Raw genomic sequence first — 27,425 nt, 5'->3', positions numbered from 1 at the left:
TTCATGGTAGGTCAGGTCTATTAAATAATACTGACAGATACATTTTATGCATACATCCATTAAAATGTGTTTCAGTAAATGTTAAAATTGACAAAAGCCTAACAAATTCTTGAGTGTTTGTTATTGTTTGTTTGTTATTGTTAGTTCATATAACTAACTAATGTTAATGAATTGAACATTACTGTAAAGTGTTACCACATATTTGGTATGACAAAATACACTACCAGACTGGTAGTGTATTTTGTCATACCAAATATCAGTACAGTAAGAACAGTAAGATTTTTATTGTTTTTTAAAGAAGTCTTTTCTGCTCACCAAGCCTGTATTTATTTGATCCAAAGTACAGCAAAAACAGTAAAATTTTGAAATATTATTACTATTTAAAATAACTGTTTTCTGTTTGAATATATTTTAAAATTTATTCCTGTGATTTCAACCTGAATTTTTAGCATCATTACTCGTCACATGATCCTTCAGAAATCATTTTAATATTCTGATTTGCTGCTCAAAAACCATTTATTGTTGTTGAAAACAGCCGAGTAGTTTTTTCAGGTTTCTTTGATGAATAGAAAGTTTAGAAGAACTGAATTTATCTGAAATAGAAATATTTTGTAACATTATAAATTTCTTTATCATCACTTTTAATAAATTTAAAGCATCCTTGGTAAATAAAATTATGCATTTCTATAATTTATTCTTCTTCTATAAATGCTGATCTTTGGATTTTTCTGTTCAATCCTGAAAAAATGTACAAAAATCAGCATATTAAGAGTGATTTCTGAAGAATCATGTGACACTGAAGACTGGAGTAATGATACTGAAAATTTAGCTTTGATCACAGGAATAAATTATATTTTAAAATAGAAAACCATTATGTTAAACTGCAGTAATATTTGACAATATTACTGTTGAATGTAAATGTAGCCTTGATAAGCATAAGATAATTTTTTCAAAAAACATTAAAACTCTTACTGATCCCAAACCTTTGATATATATTTATATATGGGTTATATAATCAAACAGAAAAGTTATATTAAATAGTAAAAATATTTCACAATTACTGCTTTTGCTGTATTTTGGATTAAATAAAAGCAGGCTTGGTGAACAGTAGAGAATTCTTTAAGTAACAAAAACTTTTGACTGGTAGTGTACATTTTCTACATTGCACACAAAATGAATGCATCTAACAAATTGGTGCATGTCTAAAAATAAATCTCATACAAGTTGGTGAAATGCCTATTTGGAACGCTCACTTCCTTCTAGAAAACAGCTTAAGTGAAAGCTGTTATTACTTCACAATATAAAAAGTACTCCAGAGACAACATATGAAAATTATTTTTATTTCTGGTACAGGCATTAATTGTGTACATCTCAGCTCTCCCTATGGAAGAGAGGCTTCTTTAGACAGACAGTGACATGAGGGCACCATGATTATCATCACGGAAACGCAGAGGACAGACCGGTGATCCACAGCATTCGATCTGAGGAAGAGAACAACACACCTCTTCATGGATTTAGATTTGATCATTTGTTCAACCTGGAAACACCGTGTACACCAAAAGTCATAAGTGAGCATCCAACAACAGCAAAGTATCCATTTTATTGTGGTATCAGTTTCAGTGCAGACTTGGTCATTTCTTTTTTTTTTTTTTTTTCCATTTTTTATGAGAATTAAAAGGAGTCAACATTCTCACAACCATGCTCCTCTATAAAGTGGCAATAATAAGCACAGTACATGCCAAAGCACAGCTGCCCAATACATGACTACTGAGATAGAAGACCTATTGAGTCAGCCTCTATTTAAGAAGGAGAAAAAAAAAAAAAAAAAAAAGAATGAAAAAATGCTGGCTGACCGCAGCCATGATGGCTAGTTTTAACTGGAGCAGCTGACGGTAAACCACATGTGCGTTTAGAAAAGCACCAGCTGAAGTCACGTCCTAGGTCAAAATTTTTTTAAATAATAGAAAGCAAAGGCATTATGGGAAATATAATTTATGGCTGCTTGTGATTGTGCACATTTATCAATAATTGTGTTATAATCTGTGCCAGGGTTGACTATAAAGGGCAGGTAATAGCTACCAGGCACAGAGAATATGAAGCACAACAATCACAATCTAAAAACCATCATTTAATTCTAAACATGTGGAACCAGCTGACGCTTAATTCATCCCGCTAAGCACAAAGTAAACTAACAGAATCTAGTCAACAGAAACAATGGCACCAGAAACGATTGGTCTTGAGAGAGGAATTGGAAAACGATATCAGCACTGACAATGTCGTCTACGAGAGTAGGATACAGCCAAAACCTCACGTTAGCTGCAGGGCACCTTACTCAAACTCAAGGAATTATTCATCCAGACAGACATAAAGACGTCCCGCGCATGCCTAAGTCAGGACGTGTTTCCCCACATCTGAAAAAGAGGTCATTACTATCTACCGAGGGGTTTGTGATGGCGTCTGCAGGCCATTTCGAAAGGGCAGGCAGCGAAATGCTTGACAGCTCACAGACAAAAGGCGGACAGACTCAAGTAAGTACTGTACGTTCAGAACTAGCAAAGTGAGGACAGAGTCTGAGCTCAGCCGTATGTATCGCGGCGCCGGACGCTCAGATTCTTCCTCGAACACCATGCTGAAGTAAAAGTGGTCACAATTCTCCTCCACTTCCTTGCGGTTTCTGCCCACCTCCATCCCTCCCGATTCAACCTTTAAAAACGCACTCGCACGCATACTTAAAAGCCCACCGCTCGCACACACTGGCATCAGTTTAAGTGTTTTCAATATGAAACAATTTACACACTGAAGTCAGATTCTAACAGTTAGGAGGCCCTGCCCAACCCCAGCTACCTCTCTCTCTCTCCGACGCGCTTGAGACGTGAAGAACGAGAGAGAGATGAGGAAAGGAAGAGAGAGGAGGATGGAGGGAACATGTTCAATGCTCAAGAACGGCAGTACGGAGCCTTGTGATGTCATCACACTGTGCTTCATGTCGCTCTACTTCAGGACAAGGTGGAATCCATCACTGGTGTCATCTGAGGACGCACAAAAGCCACAGATGATGCCAAATGGTTTGGAGAATGAGGAAAGCAATGAGGGGTTTTAAAGGGATAGTTCACACCAAAATAAAGCCATCCTAGGTGTATATGACTTTCTTCTTTCAGACAAATGCAATCAGTGTTATTTTTAAAAAATTTCCTGGCTCTTCCAAGCTTTATAATTGTTGAGATTTTGAAGCAAAATCAAAATGCGCCCATCCATCATAAATTGTGCTCCACATGGCTCCGGGGGGTTAATAAAGGCCTTCTAAAGTGAATCTATGTGCTTGTCTATGTGTGGGCCTCAAAATCTCAACAGCCATTCACTCCCATTATAAAGCTTGGAAGAGTTTGTATTCGTCTGAAAGACGACAGCATAGATTCTCTGTTATTTGAAAATGTTTTACCTTGTATTGTGCTGACAATGAAACTGCTCTCATCAGGGAAGTTATAAACCATCTGTAAGCAAAAAAATGATCTTATATATTAGGACATATTTGAGTTACTTGAGTTATCTTTCGGACTAAATGTCATTTTGTAAGTGATTAAATCATATTAGTTTGTGCAGTCACTATCAATATTGGTTGCTACTGTAATTTTATGAGTAGCTGTCAGCTTTGTATGTGTATATACAGTATACAGTTGAGGTCAAAAGTTTACAACCTTGCAGAATCTGCAAAATGTTAATTATGTTTTACCAAAGTAAGAGAGATCATACAAAATGCATGTTTTTTTTTGTTTTTTTTTCATTACTGACCTGAGAAAGATATTTCACATAAAATACATTTACATATACATCCACAAGAGAAAATGTGACCCCGGACCACAAAACCAGTCTTAAGTAGCACAGGTATATTTGTAGCAATAGCCAAAAATACATTGTAAATTACTGATTTTTATTTTATGCTTAAAATCATGTTCCATGAAGATATTTTGTAAATGTCCTACTGTAAATATATCAAGACTTAATTTCTGATTAGTAATATGCATTGCTAAGAACTTCATTTGGGCAACTTTAAAGGTGATTTTCTCAATATATATATTTTTTTTTTTACACCCTCAGATTCCAGATTTTCAAATAGTTGTATCTCACCAAATATTGTCCTATCATAACAAACCATACAAAAAAAAGCTTATTAAAGCTTATTTATTCAGCTTTCAGATGATGTAGAAATCTCAATTTTGAAAAATTTGCCAGGGTCACAAATAATAGTTGAATAAAAATGACCTCATTCAAAAGTTTACATACTCTTGATTCTTAGGGTGTTGTTATCTGAATGATCCACAGCTGTGTGTTTGTGTTTAATGATAGTTGTTCATGAGTCTCTTGTTTGTCCTGAACAGTTAAACTGCCCGCTGTTCTTCAAAAAAAATCCTTCAGGTCCCACAAATTTTTTGGTTTCTTAGAATTTTTGTGTATTTGAACCCTTTCCAACAATGACTATGATTTTGAGATTAATTTTTCACACTGAGGGACTCATATGCAACTATTACAGAACGTTCAAACCATGCATTAATAGCTGTGAAAACTTTTGAACAGAATGAAAATGTGTGCATTTTTCTTATTTTGCCTAAATATCTTATTTTGTCCATTTAGTACTGCCCTTTAGATACTTACAAGATAGTTACAAGTTTCCCACAAGACAAAATAAGTTAAATTTACCCTGATCTTCAAATTCAAAAAGTTTTCACCCCCTCTTAATGCATTGTTTTTCCTTTTGGAGCATCAGTGAGCATTTGAACTCTCTGTAACAGCTGCATATGAGTTCCTCAGTTGTCCTTAGTGTGAAAAGATGGATCTCAAAAATCGTACAGTCATCATTAGAAAAGGTTCACACAAAAATGCTGAAAACCAAAGAATTTATGGGACCTGAAGGATTTTTCTGAAGAACAGCGGGCAGATTTACCGTTCAGGACAAACAAGGAACTCATGAACAACTATCACTAAACAAAACAAACACAGCTGTGGATCATTCAGGTAACACCACAGTATTAACAATCAAGTATATTGAAACTTTTGAATGGGGTAATTTTTTATAAATTCAACTACTATTTTCTCTTGTGTACTATATGTAAACATCTTTTATGCAAAATAATAATAATAATTAGAAATGTTTCTTAAAGCACCAAATCAGCATATCAGAATGATCAGAAGGATCATGTGACAGAGTAATGGCTGCTGAAAATTCAGTTTTGCCATCACAGGAAGACATTTTAAAAGGTGTTAAAACAGAAAACCTTTATTTTACATTGTAACGGACATTTGCATTCTGTTCCAACAATACAAGATATTACCATTCACTAGACAAATCTGTCACGTGATGTTCTTCACCTACATGATCCATTTATTCATGACAAATGATAACAGTAGAAAAACGTCTACAATGAAGTGTGTTTTATCTGTTGCATGATGCAAAACATTATTCAAATGAGCACCCACAGTTGGCCAACTTATTACCGCCACCTGATAACAGGGAAAGATAAGAGACTGTTTCTGGCTGCTTTTACTGTGGTTGTATGAATCTGTGAAGTAGGTCTGTGTTTACCTGGTCACTGAGTAGTATGTGTATCCCTGTGGGCCCCTGTTTGTAGACTTGGTTGATGTGGGACAGCGGCAGCGCCAACACGCTGGAGATTTTCCTAGTTAGCTCACAAGCGGTCATCTCTTCAAGGTAAAGAGCGTGGTAAACTAAACACAAACACAGACACAGTACTTCATATATCCAAATTAAGAAATATATCCATCAGTGAATTTCTATAAAATTAATTGTTAGAATTCATTTTATACAGTCATTAGGTAACCTGATTATTTCTTGGTAATTGCGTTTGGGGTCTGAGCACAGTGGTTAAACTGCTATACAAGTCTGTTATTAGACTGCAATGATGCCGGGTTTGAGATGTGGTCTTGTTGCTGTGTCAAATGTCAGTTGTTATGCTGTTGTGTTTTGATAACAGGATGAGGAACAAGATTTTTTCTTATCATGGCTTTCGCTGCATCTTTATTTTTATAAAAAACCTGTTATTAGTTTGGGGTTGGTACAATTTTTTAAAATGTATCTTATTGAAAGTTCTTTTAACATTTTAAAATGAAGTCTCTTACACTCACCAAGACTGCATTTATTTGATCAAAAATACAGTAATATTGTGAAATATTATTACCATTTAAAATACAGGGTTCCCACACCTAGGTTAACTTCAAATTCAAGGACCTTTCAAGGACTTTCCAGGTCCAGTACCCTCAAATTCAAGGACTTAATGTGTGACACATTTTAAGTAAGAGCAAGGTTACATCGTGTTACCTTGTAAGATACATTGTTTCAGTTTTCATGTGTCAAATAGCATTTTTTTTTTTTGCATGTATTTTTGGCCATATGTGACCCTCCACCACAAAACCAGTCCAAAAGTAGCAGGGGTATATTAGTAGCAAAAGCCAATATACATTGCATGGGTCAAAATTATCTTTCTTTTGTGTCAAAAATCATTAGGATATTATACGAAGATCATGTTCCATAAAGATATTTGGTAAATTTCCTACTGTAAATATATCAAAACGTAATTTTTTGATTAGCAATATGCATTGCTAAGAACTTAATTTGGACAACTTTAAAAGCGAATTTTTTTTTTTTTTTTCAGATTTTCAAATAGTTGCATCTCGGCCAAATATTGTTCTATCCTAATAAACCACACATCAATGGAAAGCTTATTTATTCAACTTTCAGATGCATATTAATCTCAATTTTAAAAAAATGGTTTTGTGGTCCAGAGTCACATATAACAGAGGTCTTACAGACCAGACCAGATGGAATAATATAGGATTTTTTCCAGAAAACTTCTTGCACAAAATAAATTTAAGCACTTTCAAGGACCTGTATCTATGTACGTTTATTTTCAAAAACTTTCCAGGGCCTTAATTTTTTTCAGATTCACAAACTTTCAAGGATTTCAAGGATCGATGGGAACCCTAAAAAAATAACTGTTTTCTATTTTAATATTTTAACATGTAATTATTCCTGTGACGTTAAAGCTGAATTTTTAGCAGCCATTACTCCAGTCTTTACTGTCACTCGATCCTTCAGAAATAATTCTAAGAAACATTTCTTATCATTACGTTGAAAACAGTTGTGTTGCTTAATATTTTTGTGCAGAGGATTTTTCAGGATTTGTTTTTGTTTCGATAAATAAAAAAGTCAAAAGAACAGCACAGAATTTCTTTTGTAACAATGTAAAGTCTTTACTGTCACTTTTAATCAATTTAATGCATCCTTGCTGAAAAAAGTAGTGATTTCTTTATTTAAAAAAAAAAAAAAAAAAAAAAAAAAAAAAAAAAAAAAAGAAAAACTTACTAAACTTACCAACTTTTAAATGGTAATACTAATTTGTCTCATGTCTGCCCTGTTTATTACAACTATTGATTTGTAATAATTGTAATATTGTAATGTAACATCCTAATGTGGATGGCGGTTTAAAAAAAGACAGCAAGTGTAAACACAGCCTAATGCTGGACTGCATGTTTGTTGTTGTAACACAATAGATGTTATGTATTTGTTGTGATTGTGCTATGTTAGGAATGGGTGTATACGTCTCCACGATTGAGATTTATATACCAGGTATGGATGTTGGACTGCTGTGTTCGCCGTTTTTGCTGTGGCCACGTTTCTCCAGTAGAGGGCTCTCACTCTGAGACGCCTCCAGGGACACATAGACTGTGAGTCTAGGACGCACTGCTCTGTACGGGGTCAAAAACACACACAATTCTTTAGTTTAAACATTCATAATTGTAAGAAAACTACTCAATTATATATTAACATCACTTGACTTTTTTTTTCTTGTTTTTTTTTTTTTGAATCATACCTTGACTTAAGTGCATTGTAGAGTCTGATTCCATCAGCTGCACCACAAATTTGGACTAAATCCTCACGAGTTAATTTCAGTAGATCAGAACCTAAGATGAAAAACCATATCAAATCAGTGTCCGTAATAACTACTTGTAGTGTAATGCTGTGTGTCTGTTAGGGCTGGATAGTAACACAGATTTCCCTATTCCATTAGATTCTAATTTAGAACTCCAGATTCTGTTAAATGCAGATTCAGTCTATTTTGATATTTCAGTTTAAATGCACAATTTATGTACGTTTGAAAGAGATTCTCTCTATGTTAATGTTGTTAAAAGGGGAAATCAGATGCAAAATTCACTTCTACATGGTGTTTGCATATCAATGTGTCTTTGTGAGCGGACACATTCAATCTACAATGATAAATCCATTTACTCCTTTTTTTAAATCCCCAAAAAACCTAAACAGTCTCAATTGTCAAGCCGCTTTGATTTTTTTGGGCAGTATGACATCATACTGCGCAAGCCCCGCCTACAACTGTTGACGGACTGTTCTGTATTTGCATATTTCTGCCCTCACCCAGTTGTGCACTGTCCGCCATTTTCTCTGCGCTTTCTCTGCGCTCGAGAAGTGAACATAAGAGTCTTCATTTTCTCCCGACATCAAAGCCACTGAGAATGCAGTGGATTAGTTTTGTTTTTGATGGTAACGTGCCACTGAATACACAGGAAAAAAATGGAAGAGAGGGGCGGGGTGAGCAGTGGCTTATTATCATTTAAAGAGACATGCACCGAAACAGGTTGCTGTGAACAGAGCCGTTTCTGACAACGTAAAAAAGGGTGTTGTTTCACACAACCACTGAGAAATTTTAACCAAAGTATTGTGAGGACATTTCATGAAGACACTTAAGTTTGTCTGTTTGTGTTTAACGCCATTTCACTTTCTATGGTTATTTTCATGGCGAGAATATTATGGCTGTATTATATCAGGTTTTTTGAAGATACTAAACAATCACATCAACTTGTGGAAAATGGGCATCTGATGTCCCCTTTAATTATATTAAGGAACTGTTTCAGACTGATTTAAACAACTGATCTTTTTTAACTATTTGTTAAAAGAACCAGTTGATGATTAACTCATTGGTGAATCAGAATACGCTGTATGCTACACACACCCTGTGAAAACAACGAAGAATCAATAACAGGATAATTCAAATAGAGATTGCAATTAATCATAAACAGATATGTTACTCAGCCCTGGTGCAATATAATATTTGCAACAAAACCATACCTGAGAAATGGGTGAAAATACGACTGTATGAGTTAAATCTGTTTTTAAGCAGCCACTTCTGTGTATCCTGTATAGACGCTGTGGGACTCAGAGACTGCAGAAAGTATACAAATGTATTATTTTCAGATGCAAATGTGCATCTTTAAGGCAAACTGGTAAAAATATAATATACAAACATGCACAAACCTCCATAGATATGAGGCTACCAAGATCCCCTTGATGGTTAGGTGAAGACGACTCACTAAAAACAAAAGTACAAGCATTAGAAAATGCATAACTGTGATTCATGAAACAATGTAAAAGGAGCAAAGAGATGCTTTATGAGTGTGTCACCTGTCTGGTACTGTGCTGCTAGTGCTGTAGGTGTGTGTGCTGGAGGTGAAGGTTGGTGTAGCTGCTGTGTTGGGGTTGACGTATGCATTATCTGGCCATGGAGAGCACTACAATGACAGAAAGAGAGAAATGTGAGAAAGTCCAAAGAGCAAATCTATGACCTGCCACACACTGATGAAAGACACTGATCTAAAAGCAAGTATGAACAATGTTTTGGAGTTTAGTATGAGAGAACTGTTAACACAGGAGAGGCGAGTGGGCGCTTACACTTCCTCTTTTGCTTTTGGCGATGGAATCGCCACAGTCTGCAGGAAGTGTCCGCTTGCTGGATTTCTTTAACTCATGTTCTACAGCCTCCTCAATCACAGGCTCCAATCGAGTCTACGCAAAAAAGACAAACCACAGTGAAAAAACAAACAGGGAAGAGAAAAATTTGTTGAATGAACTTATTACTTTTGTTTTCTTTGCACACAAAAAGTAATATCATAGCTTTAGAACATTATGGTTGAACCACTGATGTTACATGGACTATTTTGAACGTTTCACTTGCGTTGCTGTCTATGCAGGGTCAGACCTTCATATTTCAAAGGTCTTACAGGTTTCTAACGACATGATGGTGAGTAATTAAAGGAGAAGTCCACTTCCAGAACAACAGTTTACAGATAATGTTCTCACCCCCCGTCATCCAAAATGTTCATGTCTTTCTTTCTTCAGTCGTAAAGAAATTGTGTTTTTTGAGGAAAACGTTTGAGCATTTTTCTCCATATAATGGACTGATATGGTGCCCCAAGTTTGAACTTTCAAAATGCAGTTTAAATGCAGCTTCAATCAATCCCAAATGCAGTTGTAAATGACCCCAGCCAAGGAAGAAGGGTCTTATCTAGCGAAAAGATCGGTTATTTTCATTAAAAAAAAAATACAATTGAAATACTTTTTAATCTCAAATGCTCGTCTTGTCTTACTCTCCTTGAACTCTGTGTATTCTGATGTCAAAAAACTCTGATCGCATTTTCTTCCTCAACTTCAAAAATCATTTCAAAACCATCCTACATCGCTGCAGAAGTACCGACCCAGTCTTTGCAAAGTGAACATGCAAAGAAGATCAAACACCCTTAACAAAAATGGTAAAACAGTGATATAAGACGATTTTGAAGTTGAGGGAGAACATGAGATGGGAGTTTTTCCGATGTACCCTAACTGTCATGAACCAGAAAAATACAGAGTTCAGGCAGAGTAAGACAAGACGAGCATTTGACATTAAAAAGTATATCAATTGTATTATTTTTATGAAAATAACCGATCATTTCTCTAGATAAGACCCTTCTTCCTCAGCTGGGATTGTTTACAACCGCATTTGGGATCGTTTAAAGCCGCATTTAAACTGCATTTTGGAAGTTCAAACTCGGGGCACCACAAAAGTCCATTATATGGAAAAAAAATCCTGAAATGTTTTCCTCAAAAAACACAATTTCTTTAGTTTTGGGTGAACTATTCCTTTCAGTCACAGTTAATTTTAGGCTACTGATACTAAACTCAATATAAAATTGTCCCTGCCATATGGCGGCTGTAACATGACCAGCTAAATGCTATTCACTTTATTTCAGCAACCCCTTACTATCAGTGTACATTAATCACTGGCGACAATCATTGGCTATTTTTACAATTGGTAGCCAAAAAACATCGTTTTTTCAATGTGATGCTGTATCCATGTCAATAAGAGTCAAATCAAACCAAAAATACTTAAACATTCTTGCCTCTGACAAAATAGTGGTGTCATAAGAGGGCTGATATTTCTCTTTCTCCTGCACAGTCTTTTTCTCCATCTTCTCTCGGTCTGTTTTTTGTTTTCTGTCTGCTCCCTTTGGCTGTTAATAGGAGAGTATGAGATACGCTTTAATACACACTAAAGGCTTCAATGTCACATTAATGATTCAAAACACCCTTCATGAACATTAGCATTCATTATATATAGCACAAAGATGAAATGGATTCAGATCTGCAATCTTCAATGAAACACCACAGATATTTCCTGGCATTTAATGCATGTTTGCACGCATGTGGCATCACCTTAAAAACTTTGATCTGGCAGCTGGCGGAGTGCAGGTGCTCCGTGTGCTCTCCGCTTTCATTTTGTTTAAAAGTGTCAATCTGGATCCGGAACGGAACTCCTTTCTCTCCGCCGTGTTTCCGCGGGGTGAACTCTGTACTTATGCAATGAACCTTCAATGAGGGAAGGAAGGAAAGATAATTAATGTGGAACACATGATCGGAAGCACATGAAGCACTTTTAAGAGTATCTTTGGCAGTATTTCTGCACAGACTAGGATGTGCCAGATATTAACTGGAATGATATTCACATGTTTGAAACTTGATCGGACGCTTTCAAGGTCAAGAGATAATGTCAAAGAGTCAATAGCCCTAATCAGAATCTGTCCAACATATCTAGGACTTCAAGATCGTCTCAAACATGTCAGACGCTATTGGCACAACATCTGCATAGCTCCTTTAAGTGTGAGAGAGAATTTCTGGCCAATGAAATTTTGCTTCAGGCATGTTCTATTCATTAACTATACAAAACAGCTGTGGTGATCTTGATAGCCAGAATTAAATATTGACCTAAAGAAATATACAACAGTGAACGCTCAACTGCACATTACATGCTCAATTTTGGCAGAAAAACAATTAGTACTATTATACAGGGGCATCTAGAATAATAAAGGTCAAGGGTTCACAGAGAAGCATTGTACAGAAAACATTATTCAACCAAATTCAAGCAATATGGTTGTACTTGATATAAATGTCTCATAATTTTCACAATTCTTAATACCAATTCAATATCAAAAATAAAATAATAATAATAATAATAAATGTTATATTGTAATATTTTAATGTAATATAAATAACAACACTGGACACGGACCTCATAGGGTACTATGAAATTTTCCCCCAAATTTCATTTTTTTTACCAAATTCAATTTTTTCCGTTTAATTTTTCTAGACTCTGTTTTAATGGTTAAATTAAGCTTTATTAATTAAAAGGCATGTTAATTGAAATCATGAAACTTACACAATTTAACAGCAATTTCATAAAGTTTAACAAAAATTATATTTTAGGGCCCTATAAAAAACATTTTATTTAGTTTTTTTATTACCAAATTCCATGTTTTCCATTTAAATGTTCTGAATTTAATTAAATTTAGTAATCAAAAGCATCTCTAATAAATAGATTTCATAAAAAACACAATTTGTGTTTTTTAATATTTATTTATTTATTTATTTTTTTTTTTTACAGTAATAGAGCCCTATGAGTTTTTTCCCGCTTTCTCTCTCTGGAAAATAAATGAAGGCAAAAAACATTTTTTTTTAAATCAACTGAAAATGAAACAATGGTTAATTTTTTATTTTATGCTTAAAATTAAAACGTGGAAGAAAAATTGCGTGATTATTCCTTGTTTTAATAATAATTCTGTTATTAGTAGTACTATTATTACATTAAGTAATATATATTTTTCACAATTTCTTCAAATTAGTTTTATTAACTTTGCCAAAAAAAAAAAAATCGCCAAATTCTGTGAAAAATATATAAAAAAATAAAACAATGACTTGTAATCTTATGGTATTTCTTGAAGTAAAAATTTATATAAAGTTAATGTAAATATTCAAGTAAAGAAAGTCAAGCCAGAAATCATGAAATTAACTTTTTAAAAGTTTTTCTTAAACAACTTGATATTAATTATATAATAAAACAGCTATAGGTCTATTGCAATTACAATACAAAGCCTAATGCAATTCTAATTACTATTTTTTGTCCAACCTATTTACATTTACAAATCAAGTGTGTTTACATTAAATAAATCCAGAAATGTGTAAAATTGGTTGTAAAACAGTGTTGTTCCCAGGTGCTGACTTTCTTGTCAATTATCAAAAGGCATATGCAGAAAAACATTATGTACAATGTTGCAACAAGTGTAATCTAACACAGCGAGATATAAAACATTAAATCCGCTGCCCCAAGAACTATTTGGAAACGACATTTCAAACTGTGTATTTGTAACCTTTAAACTATGACAACATGGCTGGGTGTTCGTGGCTTGATCCTGAATTCGGGTTTACCTGCACAAATACAGACGCTCGCTTGGAGAGATCCCACAGGAACTCTGCAGCGTTTAGCTGTGACGCGTGTGTGCGGGGCTCAGTGATGCCAACTGACATGGGGATATCTGTAACAAACACATGACGCACTGTACAAACTCTCTCTCCTGAGGCTTTATGCTGCTTTGATACTGTTCACCCGATAAGTCGTGAAAAGACGTGATCACATAAGCTCTCACCGATGTCAAGGAGACGGTCGCCAGGCCGATTCCATTTCCAGCCCTCCAGCTGCTGGTGCTCCATGTACTGAAGCCTTCGGTCATGGAAAACCACCCTAACTATACTCTATAATTCACCCCAAACCAAACACACACAAACACAAAACCATCAGGACAAGCAGCACTCTTAAAGAGTCATACACCATACCAGTCCTTTCTGCACTACTGAAACTACAGCACCATGGCAAAATGAGATTTTATCCTAGTTGAGATGTTGTAGCGGTAGCCGGAATTGAATTTGATGATATAAAAAGACTGTGTAGACATGCATTGCGTCTTCACTCGCTGCAGTCAAAAACTAACATTCAGCAGGACTAAAATCAGTGCGTTCACTCATTAACTGGTCTCAGACTGATTCAAAACTTTATTTGTGATGCGTCATTTGTTCCTAAGAGTCATTTGTTCATGAATCAGATTACATTGATCACGCTGTATGTTTGTTTATGTACATTATGAGAATCATGGAAAAAAAATGTTGTCTATTTAAAAGTTTGGCATCAGTATGATTTCTTTTTTTGATGAAATACTTTTATTTAGCATGCGTCGTGGTACGCTTGTGAACAGGTCGAAGCCTGACATGGAAAAGAAGAAATGGTGGAATAAAGTTGTTATTTGGGGTTCAAGCATGTAGCCCTATGGTAAAACTGATTGTAGCCATTAGAACAGCCAAGGATCAGCAATCTCCAGGTAAAACTGACCGTGCAGACCAAACTGTAAATCATAGAGACTTGAAACTTAGAGGGATGGTAGTACTCACCGTCTACAACATGACCAAGCCTCGCCCCAGTTGGCCTGATGGGGATGCTACGATGATCAAAAGTACGAACTGGCTCATAACTCCTAAACCGTCAGTCACAGTCAAGTGTCTTATGTCTTCCGTTACGCTGGACAAAACGCCTGCCAAGATTCGATCGCCAGCCGGGTGAAACTTTTGGGTATTTTTTTAAAAAAAAAAAACCTACTTTTGCAAACTAGTCCTAGGTTTTTTGCCAGATCGGAATCAAACCAGTGCAGAAAGATTTTCTAGAGAGTGAATATCAATAATTATCAAAAAAAAGTTGAACTTTCGACTCACTGTCGCAAAGGGATGCCAAAACGTTCGAAAAAGGGCAGGGCCACTTTTAGTAAAATGCTTGTAGCTCGTGAACAGAATGAGATATCTTCACACATCTTGGCACTATAATAATAAAAAAAATGGCTATACCTACGCAACCATTTGCCCTATCAACATGTAAATCGCTGAGCACGGTCTTGGTCCAAAGTGCCACAAGTGTCTATAAGGACATTTACATACCTCAAAAAACATGGCCGCCATTGGCCGATGTACTAGCACCTATTAGACAAGGTTCGATCTGCCAATCGGAAACAAAACTTGGTGGGCCTATTTGACTCACGGCCTCAAAGCTCTGTAAGAAATTTGAAAGAAATCGGCCACTAGGGGCACCAATATTATACCGGAGCACCAAGGGCGCAAACGACTGTACACTGCGTGGTTTTTCACACATATACGCAATATTTATATCGTATTATAGGCCTCCTCATCCCGAACAACTTTGTCTGTAGAATCACTGCTGTCAATCAAATGTTTGTGAAATAATGTAAAAACACCTACGTTTGCAAACTACTCCTAGGTTTTTCGCTCAATCTGGAGAAAAAAAAAAAAAAAACACTGCAGTACAACTCTTTGGACTCTCTAGGTCAATAATTATCAAAAAATAAATTAAAAAATTTACCCTTTGGAAAGCTATAATGGGGTCGTTTAGAAACTTTTATTAGGCCTGTCCAAATTTACCCAAACTCCTATAAAACCTAAAGAAAACGTCACGAAACTTGGCGGGCACATGTGGCAGGTGATTCTACACAAGCATGCAAAGTTTTAAGGAGATCAGACAAAAGTTGGTGCTATAACAGTTAAAAACATTTTTAAAAAACATGATATTTCTATGGTAAATTACCTGGATTTGTCAAAAATGCTTTTTTTAAATAATTTATTTAGGTGGTTAAAGGCTTGCTAAATAATGTATTTTTTTCATATGTGCTTTAATGCATTGAAGTGCTTGAACCCCAATAATCACTGCTTGTGATATTTTTTGTTTTCTTTATGCACAAAAAGTATTCTCGTAGCTTCATAAAATTAAGGTTGAACCACTGATGTCACATGGACTATTTTAACAACATCTTTACTACCTTTCTGGGCCTTGAACGTAGTAGTTTTTGGTAAACTATCCCATTAATGTGTTGCTCAAATTGTTTTTATTATTTTTTTATTACACAGCGTAATATTAGTCTTGCAAAACAACCTTTTGCCTTAAAAGGTTTGTGATAAACCATGTAGCTACTATTAAAAAAAAAAAAATCAGTATCATACTGGTTGATTTGTATTATGTTGCAGAACAAACTACCTCTGATTTTTTTTTTTCCTCTTCAAATTCAATTCAGACCGCAAACTCTCAAATTGAGTAAAATATTTATTTTGCCATGACGCTGTAGATCCACTGAATACCAGTGCAGGAGACACCACACCACACAAAACCCCAAGTGCACTGCACTGATAAAACACACACAATCTCTCACCTTAACATTCTTGTTGTTGAGTTCAGGCATCTCCCCTATTTTCCTGTTATCAAGCAATCGGATCTCATACGACTGGCCTACAGACCGAAAGGGAAGTGTGTTACTGAATATCTTTTCAACAAGGGTCTTGGTATTCTTTAAGGAACAGAGGAAAAAACACAGGTAATGAAATCCATGCCTTGGTTTAGGTAGGTGAGCGTCTCCTCGTGCAGTTTAACAGCGGGGGAGGTGGCGGCACACAGCACGTACTGAAACGGAGGATTCTTGGTGTCGGACTCCACAGGAACGCTAACATCTTCCTGCTTAAAGATGGGCAGAGCCAACACGTCGCTGAGGAAAAACAAACACAGACACAGAGAAAAACAGAAGTTATGAAATGGTGAATTCTGTCGGTTAGAAACCACAGAACCTCTCCCGTCAGCATGGAAATGGTTGTCAAGGAAACAGGTATATGGGGAGCCCCCTGCCTGCTCACACCTATAGACGCTTTAAAAACCACATGTCACATGACCGTTCTTGCATACTTCTGAACCACAAACATATAAAGGACATATTCTCATCAGGCTGCTAGGAAATAAAAGTAAAACAAAAGCGAGGTATGCATTTACAATCATAAATTAATAGACTACTATTCAAATATGATTTTTGATTTATTTTTTTTAAAACACACTAATACTTTTAATTAGGAGGGATGCATTAATGTGCTCAAAAATAACAGTAAAAGCATTTATAATGTTATCATTTTTATTTCGAATAAATGCAATTTTTTGTAGGGTCAAAATAATTGATTTTACTTTTATGGCACAAATCAGTAGGATATTAAGCAAAGATCATGTTCAATGAAGATATTATGTAAATTTCCTACAGTAAATATATAGATTTTTTTTATTACTAATATGCATTGGTACAAACTTCATGTGGAAATCTCTAAGACAGCGCGCACATATAGCGAAATGAGTTCTCTTTTGCAGCTGATTGCGCTTTAACGGCTTAAAATCACTTGTTTTTTTTTAACCACAATGCTTAAAAACGCATGTAAGTGAAACGTTTTCGTGACCACATAGCAAAGCAACATCACATGGGCGTGTAACCAGAATAGAGACGATAGTCCAAAATCTGCACCAGTTGACAAATTTCTACTGGTTAATCGTGTCTACCATTATATCGCCAACCACTAGCACCAAATCTGCATATTAGAATAATTTATGAAGAATCACGTCACATTGAAGACTGAAAATTCAGCTTTGGCATCACAGGAATAATTATATATATATATATATATATATATATATATATATATATATATATAAAATAAATATTCAAACAGAAAGCAGTTATTTCAAATTGTAAAAACATTTTGCAGTTTTACGATTTTTAGCACACAGAATTTTTAGCATAACAGACTTTTGAAAATGGTAAAAACATCTTACTGACATTTTGATGGCAGTACATATTACAACCAATATCAAACTAATAAAGGAGAGGTTCACTTCCAGAACGAAAATTTACAGATAATTTACTCACCCCCTTGTCATCCAAGATGTTCTTGTCTTTCTTTCTTCAGTAATAAAGAAATTATGTTTGAGGAAATTTTTTCAGGATTTCTCTCCTTATAATGGACTTCTATGGTGCCTGCGAGTTTGAACTTCCAAAATGTAATTTAAATGCAGCATCAAAGGGCTCTAAACGATCCCAGCCGAGGAAGAAGGGTCTTATCTAGCGAAACAATTGGTTATTTTCTATAAAAAAAAAATAAAATAAAATAAAAAAAATTACTGTTTATATACTTTCTAACCTCAAACGCTTGTCTTGCCTAGCTCTGCGATGTGTATGCGCAGTCTGTGTAATCCGGGTCAATACAGTTAGGGTAGGTCAAAAATCTCATTTTTTCCTCCAACTTCAATATCGTCTTACATCTCTGCAGAAGTACCAACCCAGTGTTTACAAAGTGAACGCGCAAAGAAGGTCAAACACCCTTTACAAAAAAAAACAAAAAAACAACAACAACAACAAACAAACAAAAAGTTTTGTAGATGTAGGACGATTTTAAAGTTGGACGAGAAAATGAAATGGGAGTTTTTTGACCTACCCTAACTTTATTGACCTGGATAATACAAACTACACATGCACATTGCAGAGCTAGTCAAGACGAGCATTTGAGGTTAAAAAGTATATAAATTGTAATTTTGTTTTTAGAAAATATAACCGATCATTTTGATTCTGCATTTTGGAAGTTCAAACTCACAGGCACCATAGAAGTCCACTATATGAAGATAATTCCTGAAATGTTCTCCTCAAGAAACACAATTTCTTTACGACTGAAGAAAGAAAGACAGGCGAGTAAATTATCTGTAACTTTTTGTTCTGAAATTGAACTTCTTTAACAATGAACAATAAATCTACATAATATTTAGCCCAAAATATGATTATATTTTAGATATCAGAGTTTATAAATACTGCCTGGGCTCTGGGCTTTGCAACACTCACACACGCACAGGGGCTATCAGGCCGGCGCAGTGACAGCTAAAGACGCTGAGTCAGTCAGCTGGCAGTCTGCTTGATATGACGCGACGTTTGTAACAGTGCGGCCCGCAGGATCCTTCCTGCCCACCAATCTGCAAGTGTTTTCTGAAATATGAGCAGCTCCACTGTAACATTCCGTTCCACAGCTGCTCATTCCACACGATCGCAAGTTAGATAATCAGCATCTCACACCCTCATTCACCTCAAACGCAACACGAAAACATCACATTAGTGCCCCGTCACAGCACGGACTTACAGACACAGTAGGAAAATGACAAGCATATCTCCATGATATCTGGATGTTCTTATACGACCCCGGTCACTGAAAACACCTGCAAACTGTGAATGCAGAAAATATATTCCTCTCAATATTCCATAAATGGCTAATGTTACCAAAAGAAGTAAGGGCAGATGCAATGTGACATGCTATAGTTAATTTTAATTTCATTTAAACAAAGAAACTGTTGTATAAAGTCATTATTTTTGTTTTCTTCGTGCACAAAAAGTATTCTCGTAGCTTCATAAGATTACAGTTGAACCACTGATGTCACATGAACTGTTTTAACGATGTCCTTACTACCTTTCTCTAAGACATGTGTATATGTTTTAACCTTAAGTCTATTTTACAGGTTATGCCTTTACTTTCCGAAAACACCGTCTGGTCCTCTAACGTCAGTAGAGAACTGTGTCAACTGCAAATCTGCAGGGTGCTGGAAGAGTAGCAGAAACTTGATATCACAGGGGGAGAGCATGTGAACAGCCTTCTTCCCGCTGTCTCACACTACAGTGTTCCCACCACTAACAAAACCTCCACAGAATGTAAACTCAACCACTAGAATATTTTAGACACTTGCATATGCACACTTGCAGAATAAAAGAGCGCTTCAGGGAAAATGCTGATGTTGCTCTTTCCAGCACAACCTCCAGAAGCCCGCCACATCCCAGAGTAACCGTTCCATGGAACCTGACCTCAGGCGCATAATGTGTATTCCTATCACGCAGTGACCACATTGCAAACTCCTTGTGGCCAAATGGTAATAGCGAAGGCTGCTGGTGACTTGGAAAAGCGACATACACAGTTTAAATATGCTCCATCATTTACACCCCAATGAAACTGTGACGTATGCAGAGGGATTGTGGTTTGCCCATTCCAATGTTGTGGATGCTTAAGCACCTGGGCATGCCGTTGGAACTCACGGAAAAACCAATACATATCTACGAGTAAAATGTAGACTATGATGTTTTGGACAGTTTGATACCACTCAGATTCAACTGTATAACAGATGGCTATAACAACTGACTGCAATGTTAGCAGCTCCTGAAAACAAGATTACAAGACATTTAATAATGTGATATTTCTCAATCTGTATTTCTAAAAAATAAGCCCAAAAGTAAAGGCAAATTTTTAAGCAAAATAGAGCTATTTAGCTTTAATATCAATTACAATGCCCAACTTGTTGAACCAGTTGATTCACAACAGAGTTCATTCATGCCTAAACACTTTTTCAGCAGAATTAGTTCTGAAAGTATTTCATTCATTAATTTTTCCTACAGGGATTTTTTAATCTTTGCTTAAAAGTTATAAATTAAGAACCAAACCAACCAGCTACGCCCTTACATCAAGGTTTGGTCAGTTACCGGGATGTGCAGCCATATCGGAGATATTCGGATGTAAACAATAGCACTGATTGCATGAACACTGAACACATTGTTCTGCTAATTTATAGTGTCTAAACCACAGAAAAACATGTGGAAGCTGCTAAATTATATGGAGAAGGACTTACTAAGCAGAAAAGGGCATAATATTTTGACAAACTAAAGTTATTAGATGGTAAAGATATGTATGAACAGTATTAAGATATTAGCCTAACATTTCACCAACCTGACAGAAAATGATCAGAACAAACACGAATGTTGAAAGATTCTTGCCCTGGAAAACCTGGTTCAGTTTGGCCAAAAACAAACGCCTTCTTTCCTCAGACAGTCTTTTGCACTTTTCTTCTCAATTTGTTATAACTTTTGGCAGACTATAGTACTTCAAATGTTTTTCCCAGTACGACCGATTAATAGTCCAAAACATGACAATAATTGACCAATTTCAGCAGCAATATTTCACAAAATATGCAAGTTTTGTTTGGTTCAGTGGCACTGTTTACGCCCAGTGCCGCCAATATGGCCGTCTAATGACATGTCGTGAAAACACTCTATAACATTACAAATCTTGATTTGAAGCAAAAGGATTTGAAAAATCAAACAAAAAGATAAGACTGACCATTAATGGCTAAAATGAGGAAGGAACTACAATCCCATGAAGCATTGCGAATGACAATGAAACAATGGAGAAATACAAAACTACTAATTTAAAGATCAGAGAGAAGAATTGTTGAATAAAACTGGTATTTTAGTTTTAGACCCTTTAGCTCTTGGATTTCATCAAAAATATTTTAATTTCTGTTCCGGAGACGAACAAAGGTCTTACGGGTTCGGAAGGACATGAGGGTGAGTAATTAGTGACAGAATTTTTCTATCACTTTAAGTTATCTTTCAAAATCAATTCCCCAAAAAAGCAAAAAAAAAAAAAAAAAATACTAAAACAACCCCCCCCCCCCATACTTTCAGAATGACTACAAAATGAACCATAATTTTTTTTCCCTAACAGGTTTCCTGAACCAGTTCCCCTGAGCGCCATTGGTCATTGTGAAACAGTTCCGCCCCCAGATTCACATCATTGGTTAAGCCAGTGTTGTTGCGTACTGAACCACAGTATTTACATTTTTTCTGGGAATCAACTGTCTAATGACTTGCTCCGTTGTCTGCATATTAAACCAGAATATGAATTTTATCAAAGGAAATATACACACCACATTTAACATCATTATTATAAAGGTACACAGAAAGGTACTCGACCATCATCTTAAATATTGCATCAACTGTTTCCGAGTCTCCCCAACAGTTCAATGACGTCATCATAGCTTCTATGCGCAGTATCATATGACGTAATGGAGTTCAACGTTCGTCTCAATTTCTTCAATCAGTAAACGTGTTATTCACAAAACATTTTAATGGCCTTTAAACAACACATGGGGAGGCATTTAAACGAATTCGTTTGAATAAAATGTAAACCATTTTTTATAACGGTTTATTTCGCATCTGTGAACGAAATTCAAAGAACACCCTGTTCCAGGAAGTAACATTACTTAACATTACTTTAAACGCGCTTGTTATCGTTTCAGAGCAACCGCGTTATATGGCTATCCGAACGGAGCGTGAGAATATTGATTAACAATCTACAACGAGATTAAACAAATATCAGGTCTCGTCAGCTCTCGGGATGGTCTGACAACATTAGGATGCAACTCGTTGTCTATTGTTTTGAGCTAGCTATAGCAACTATCCTATGGCCATATTGCATCCAGCAGACGACAAAAACAATCCCGCACAGGGCCAAATGATAAATAATGGTATCAAATCACACATTTTTGGAACCCACAAGCACAAGCCGGCTGGAATTCCGAAGTTCGCAATAGAAACACTGCGAACAAGGCTGCTAGCCAACTAGCCCGCCGTCAGAGATGCATTGCCCCCGGCTTAGGGACTCTTGGAAAGCTGCTGATCGGTTTGCGTGCTGCTCTAACCTCATGCTGTACGCGCCAGCCCCGAGCTCCTGGCCGATGCCAGACAAACTGGCATCGAAGTCGTGCACCAGCCCAGACTCGATGGTAGCATCGTCCATCTTCAGCACCCACGCCATGGCGCCCAGATCCTTCTCCTCCGACTCTAACCGGAGCGCCGCCAGCTTCACCTCGTACAGACAGCACCTGCGCGGAGCTCGCGTTGCCGCAGGAGTCAGCTAGTCCTACTAGAGCTGGTTAGGTGGCCACCCGCGGAAGGCTAGCTGTTGAAAGCAGGGCAAACGGCTCTAGCCCTGACTGCCGTGTGCCTCGCCATTGCTTCAGTTTCACAGTAACACAGGCGAGAAATAACAGTCTCGGGATGAGCTGGGGCGTCGCGAAGTCAACCCAACCCTCCACGCAACACCGTATTATCCGTTTCCAGCTCCCGTGAGTTATGCCGTATACATCAGCACATCATATCTGTATGCGATCTTCCATTATATAAATGCAGGGTGGGAGGACGCTGTTGACTGTCACCGCATTCACACGCAATGTCCGCTCGAGTAATTGGGTTGGCAGAGCCACTCTATCGTTAGTCCTAAACGCAGCACGGTGTCTTCACGCTCTCTACTCTCCGAAAGCGTTCGCCTAATTTCATCGTGCTGCTCCGAAGCGTTGGTCTTTCGGAAGAGGCCAAAGATCACAACACATCGAAACGGCCCTCGGTCTGCCACCATTCAAATCCCAAACGCGAGATAGCTGCAACCGCAGCAGGGATCCGGGTCGGGAATCTGACAGCCAATCGCGTTGCTCTGTGATCCGCGCTCAGCCAATCAGCTTCCGAGTATCTGTCGTCATCGTCTCCCTGGCTAGCGCTCCGATGCACTGTAGTCACTCTCGCTTCCAAACAAAATATAACCTTTAACTTGCAGCGCATAAATTAAACGACACGTCACCTGGTGGAAGAAATGCAAACTTGTTGAATATTTAACATTATTTTTAAAGGAGTCATGACATGGATTTTTTTTTTTCAATTATTTTTCTTGAGGTTTACTTATTTCTGCACAAAAATGATTATTTTCAACCCTCATTGTGACCCTCTCTCTAAAATGACCTGTTTTTAAAGGGCGTGTCCTTAAGATTTCACAGTAATCAGCCTGTTATGTCTGACTAACATCATTAAATAGAAAACAGTATTAACGCCCCCTCGCTACTACTACGAACATGATCAAAATAAAATGGTCAAAGCATTATGAAACCATTTACTTACCGTTTGCAATGCAGCTGCAGTCAGATCTAGTACTCCTTCATCTTTCAAAAAATGTTTCTTTGTGAACTCTCCATGACACTGTGGCTCATTTACAAAACAAAATCCTCTGACGAGATCCGTGATGCCATTAAAAATAAACTATCCACTTGTTCCTTACGCTGGGATCCTTCTGATATCTGTATAAAGATGCCAATGAGCTTTTTAAACCACATGCGTCAAAGCGAACGTTCTTCACTTTATTTGTCCTATTGACGACAGTCACAAGTGCATAAACCGTGTCAGAAAGCGAACACGCATCTATATACTGTATCCAGTGTAGACAAGATCAGGGTCGCCAGGTTTTCGCAAACAAAACCCACCCAGTTGCTACTCAAAACTAGCCCAAAACTAACCCAATCGAGGTTCAAATCGCATTCCATGGGGTAAAATACACGTTTTTGGTGGGGTTCCCCTGGTAAAATTCGCATTCCAAGGGGATAGATATCACGTTACTAGGGTCACTTCAACTGGTGGACATGAAAAACAACTCGCGGCAACAGTGTTAAAGTAGCCCAATTCTGCAGGAAAACCACAGACTTGGCAACACTAGACAAGATAGCAGCAGTGATTGTAATTTGTATTTGCTTTTGACCCGACGCGACACTAGCATTCAGTGTATTCCAGTGATCAGCTATTAAGAGACTGAATGCCAGCGGGTGCGGCCTATGGTGAGAAAAAGACTATTTGTCCACAATTCGAGGTGGTGTTTATGCAAACAACTGCGCCCGGGTGACCTCATCTTGCCCCTCGGGTCCAAAACAAGCTGTTTTTTGAGCTTGATTAAATGCTTTGTTTATAATGAGGAGAAGATTTTAAGCAATGAAACTTGCAGGATGTTTTAATGCATAAAGACATCTTTTATGCCAAAAGATCAAGGCAAATTTAATTTCTCATGTCATGACCCCTTTAACAAATCATAGAATGTTTATTTCAATCAACACATTTATGTTCAAAACCTCAGTTCTGCAGCTGACATCCAAACTCCACATCAACATTGCTGTACACTGACAACAATATATAGACAGATAACTGCTTTTGCTGTTTAGAGATACATGTGGACCTCAGCGTGAGATTTTCAGATCCCACCAGGGCTGAAATTCCATTCTGAAAAACAAGGATGGCTACTCAAGGGCACATTTTGGGTGTTTTTAACCTGTTGTTGTTGTGGTAGTCTGGAAAGAAAGGCAGACGGTTCTTTGAACATGATTAGGTTCTCTTAAACAGACCACCAACCTATAAACAAAACAGCCTTGGGTGTTTACAGCTGGGAATTTAGTCACAGCGCTGTGAGACAGCTGGGAAACACTTGATTCAGTTTTTCACTGAGGGCACTGGTGTCCTTGAGAAACAATATTGCGAACTTGTAGATAAATAACTTTCAGATGGCAGTTATGTAATAAGTTTCTATTTAGCGGGAGAAACAGGAAATCGTGCGTGTCAACCAGACCGATTTGTAAGGTTTGAAGTCAAATGAAGCCGTCAAAGCTCCAGAGGATGATTGCAATTACGTTTTTCATTGGTTCAGACTTTACTGCACTCTAATAAAAGCACTTACATATTACAAACACTGTAACTTGTTACAGTAACAGTCAAAAATTACATAAATACATGAATGTTTTTTTTTACTATTTAAAATAACTGTTTTCTATTTGAATATATTATAACATGTAATTTATTCCTATGATCAAAGCTTTTCAGAATTTTCAGCATCATTACTCCAGTCTACTATGCTGATTTGCTGTTCAAGAAACAGTTGAGTACATTTTTTCAGGATTCTTTAATGAATAGTAAGATCCAAAGATCAGCATTTATCTGAAATAAAAAGCTTATGTAACATTATACACTATACCATTGGAGTCAGTATAATTTTTTCCTTTTTTTTGGGAGAGAAATTACTGAAATGAATACGTTTATTTAGCAAGGATGCTTTAAATTGATCAAAAGTGATGATAAAGACATTTATAATGTTACAAAAGAATTCTATTTCAGATGAATGCTGTTCTTCTGAACTTTCTATTCATTAAAGAAACCTGAAATAAATTCTACTTAGCTGTTTTCAACATAATAATAATAATAACTGTTTTGTGAGCAGCAAATCAGAATATTATAATGACTTCTGAAGGATCATGTGACTGGAGTAATGATGCTAATATATATATATATATATATATATATATACTGTTCAAAAACTGGTAGTGTATATGTATATTCGTTGGCCATTACATAATTAATGTATTATTATTTTGCGATTATAAGTCTTGCGTCATCCTTGTTTTATTGTTTACATTTTGCTGAACTGCACTGAACTGTTACTGTTTACTCAGAAATTGTTTTCATATAACAGCAGTACAGCATAATTTACATAACTGTTATATAATAGGCTATTTGAAATTGTGTATAATACATTTATTAAATATTATCTGTAATTTACCCCAGCTGAAGACGCTTCTCAACAGAGTAAACAAACTTGAGACAGATGCGACTGACAGATATGACAAATACTAACTTGAACAGTAGAAAAAATTTCGTTGTATATATGGAAGGGACTGTGTATATAAATACACACATAGTGACACTTACGTAACTTGCTCTATATAGAAAGCAAACTCAAAATGAATTCAGACGGAAATACCAATAAAAGTTATGCCCTTAATTTGCATTAAACACAAGAGTTATTGAGCAGCGCTGAGTCTTACCGTGTGTTTCTGCAGCTGTATGTCTGTCGACTCTCAAAGCTCCCAGTGTGCAGCTGCCAGAACAGCATTGCATTACTTATCTACGACTCCAACGATCAATGCTGAAAACAGCGAGTGACAGCGACCAAAACAGTCCTACATCGAGTCACTGTTGCTTTCTTGTTTATCAGCAGCGAACTTCATCCACCGAGTTGGCGCACTCGATCGCCCCTCCGTGACTATGCAATTTCATTTCACTACATATTCTATATGATGATTTACGATGTTGAACAGGCAGAGACATTTTTTTAAAGAAATTCATCGTTTTATTCAGCAAGCGTGCATTACAGGGATCAAAAGTGTCAGTAAAGGAATTAATGTTACAAAAGATTTATATTTAAAATAATGCTGTTCTTTTTAACATTTTATTCATCAAGGAATCCTGAATATATACATGTATATACACACTACCAGTCAAAAGTTTTTGAACAGTAAGCGTTTTAATGTTTTTTAACGAAGTCTCTGCGTTTATTTGATCTAAATTACAGCCAAAGCAGTAATATTGTGAAATAGTTTTTAATATATAATAACTGTTTTCTATTTGATATATATTTTAAAATGTAATTTATTCCTGTGATCAAAAGTAAATTTTCATCATCATTACTCCAGTCAACAGTTGAGTATTTTTTTCAGAATTCTTTGATGAACAGAAAGATCCAAAGATCAGCATTTATCTGAAATAAAAAGCTTTTGTAACATTAGCAAGGATGCTTTTAGACTTCTGTTTCAGATAAACGATGTTCTTCTGAACTTTCTGTTCATCAGAGAAACCTGAAAACATTCTACTCAGTTGTTTTCAACATAATAATAATA

General features: G+C 36.4%; 1 protein-coding gene across 3 annotated transcripts; it reads right to left on the bottom strand.

Moving 5' to 3' along the window:
- Positions 1–1,634: 1,634 nt before the first annotated feature.
- Positions 1,635–26,732, bottom strand: ubp1 (upstream binding protein 1). 3 transcript variants are annotated; one of them, XM_051136228.1, is made up of 18 exons: positions 26,574–26,719; positions 23,839–24,014; positions 22,590–23,524; positions 16,610–16,761; positions 16,432–16,508; positions 13,819–13,924; positions 13,601–13,707; positions 11,555–11,707; positions 11,242–11,352; positions 9,755–9,868; positions 9,488–9,594; positions 9,341–9,395; positions 9,155–9,248; positions 7,884–7,974; positions 7,637–7,758; positions 5,579–5,721; positions 3,440–3,491; positions 1,635–3,029 (listed from the first exon to the last, which is right to left on the bottom strand). In XM_051136228.1, exons 3-18 carry the CDS (start codon positions 22,703–22,705, stop codon positions 2,992–2,994), a joined length of 1,638 nt encoding a protein of 545 aa, XP_050992185.1. In that variant the 5' UTR covers positions 22,706–23,524; positions 23,839–24,014; positions 26,574–26,719; the 3' UTR covers positions 1,635–2,991. The 3 variants fall into 3 exon arrangements, with proteins under 3 accessions (XP_050992185.1, XP_050992186.1, XP_050992187.1); XM_051136229.1 differs by lacking the exon at positions 23,839–24,014 and having other exon boundaries at positions 26,574–26,706; XM_051136230.1 differs by lacking the exons at positions 22,590–23,524; positions 23,839–24,014 and having other exon boundaries at positions 26,574–26,732.
- Between the last annotated feature and the right edge of the window lie 693 nt (positions 26,733–27,425).

The sequence above is a fragment of the Labeo rohita genome, chromosome 19, assembly GCF_022985175.1.
Source record: "Labeo rohita strain BAU-BD-2019 chromosome 19, IGBB_LRoh.1.0, whole genome shotgun sequence".
In the NCBI taxonomy this organism is placed as follows: domain Eukaryota; kingdom Metazoa; phylum Chordata; class Actinopteri; order Cypriniformes; family Cyprinidae; genus Labeo; species Labeo rohita.
Note: the sequence above shows the minus strand (reverse complement) of the source record. Positions and strands in the feature narration are given on the sequence as shown.

Coding starts and splice junctions, on each gene's coding strand:
- ubp1 (XM_051136228.1), bottom strand. CDS start 22,705: ATGGCGTGGGTGCTGAAGATGGACGATGCTACCATCGAGTCTGGGCTG. Junction 11,708..13,600: donor GAGCGTCTGTATTTGTGCAG/GTAAACCCGAAT, acceptor CCCTCATTGAAG/GTTCATTGCATAAGTACAGA. Junction 3,030..3,439: donor CATTGTCAGCACAATACAAG/GTAAAACATTTT, acceptor GTGCGTCCTCAG/ATGACACCAGTGATGGATTC.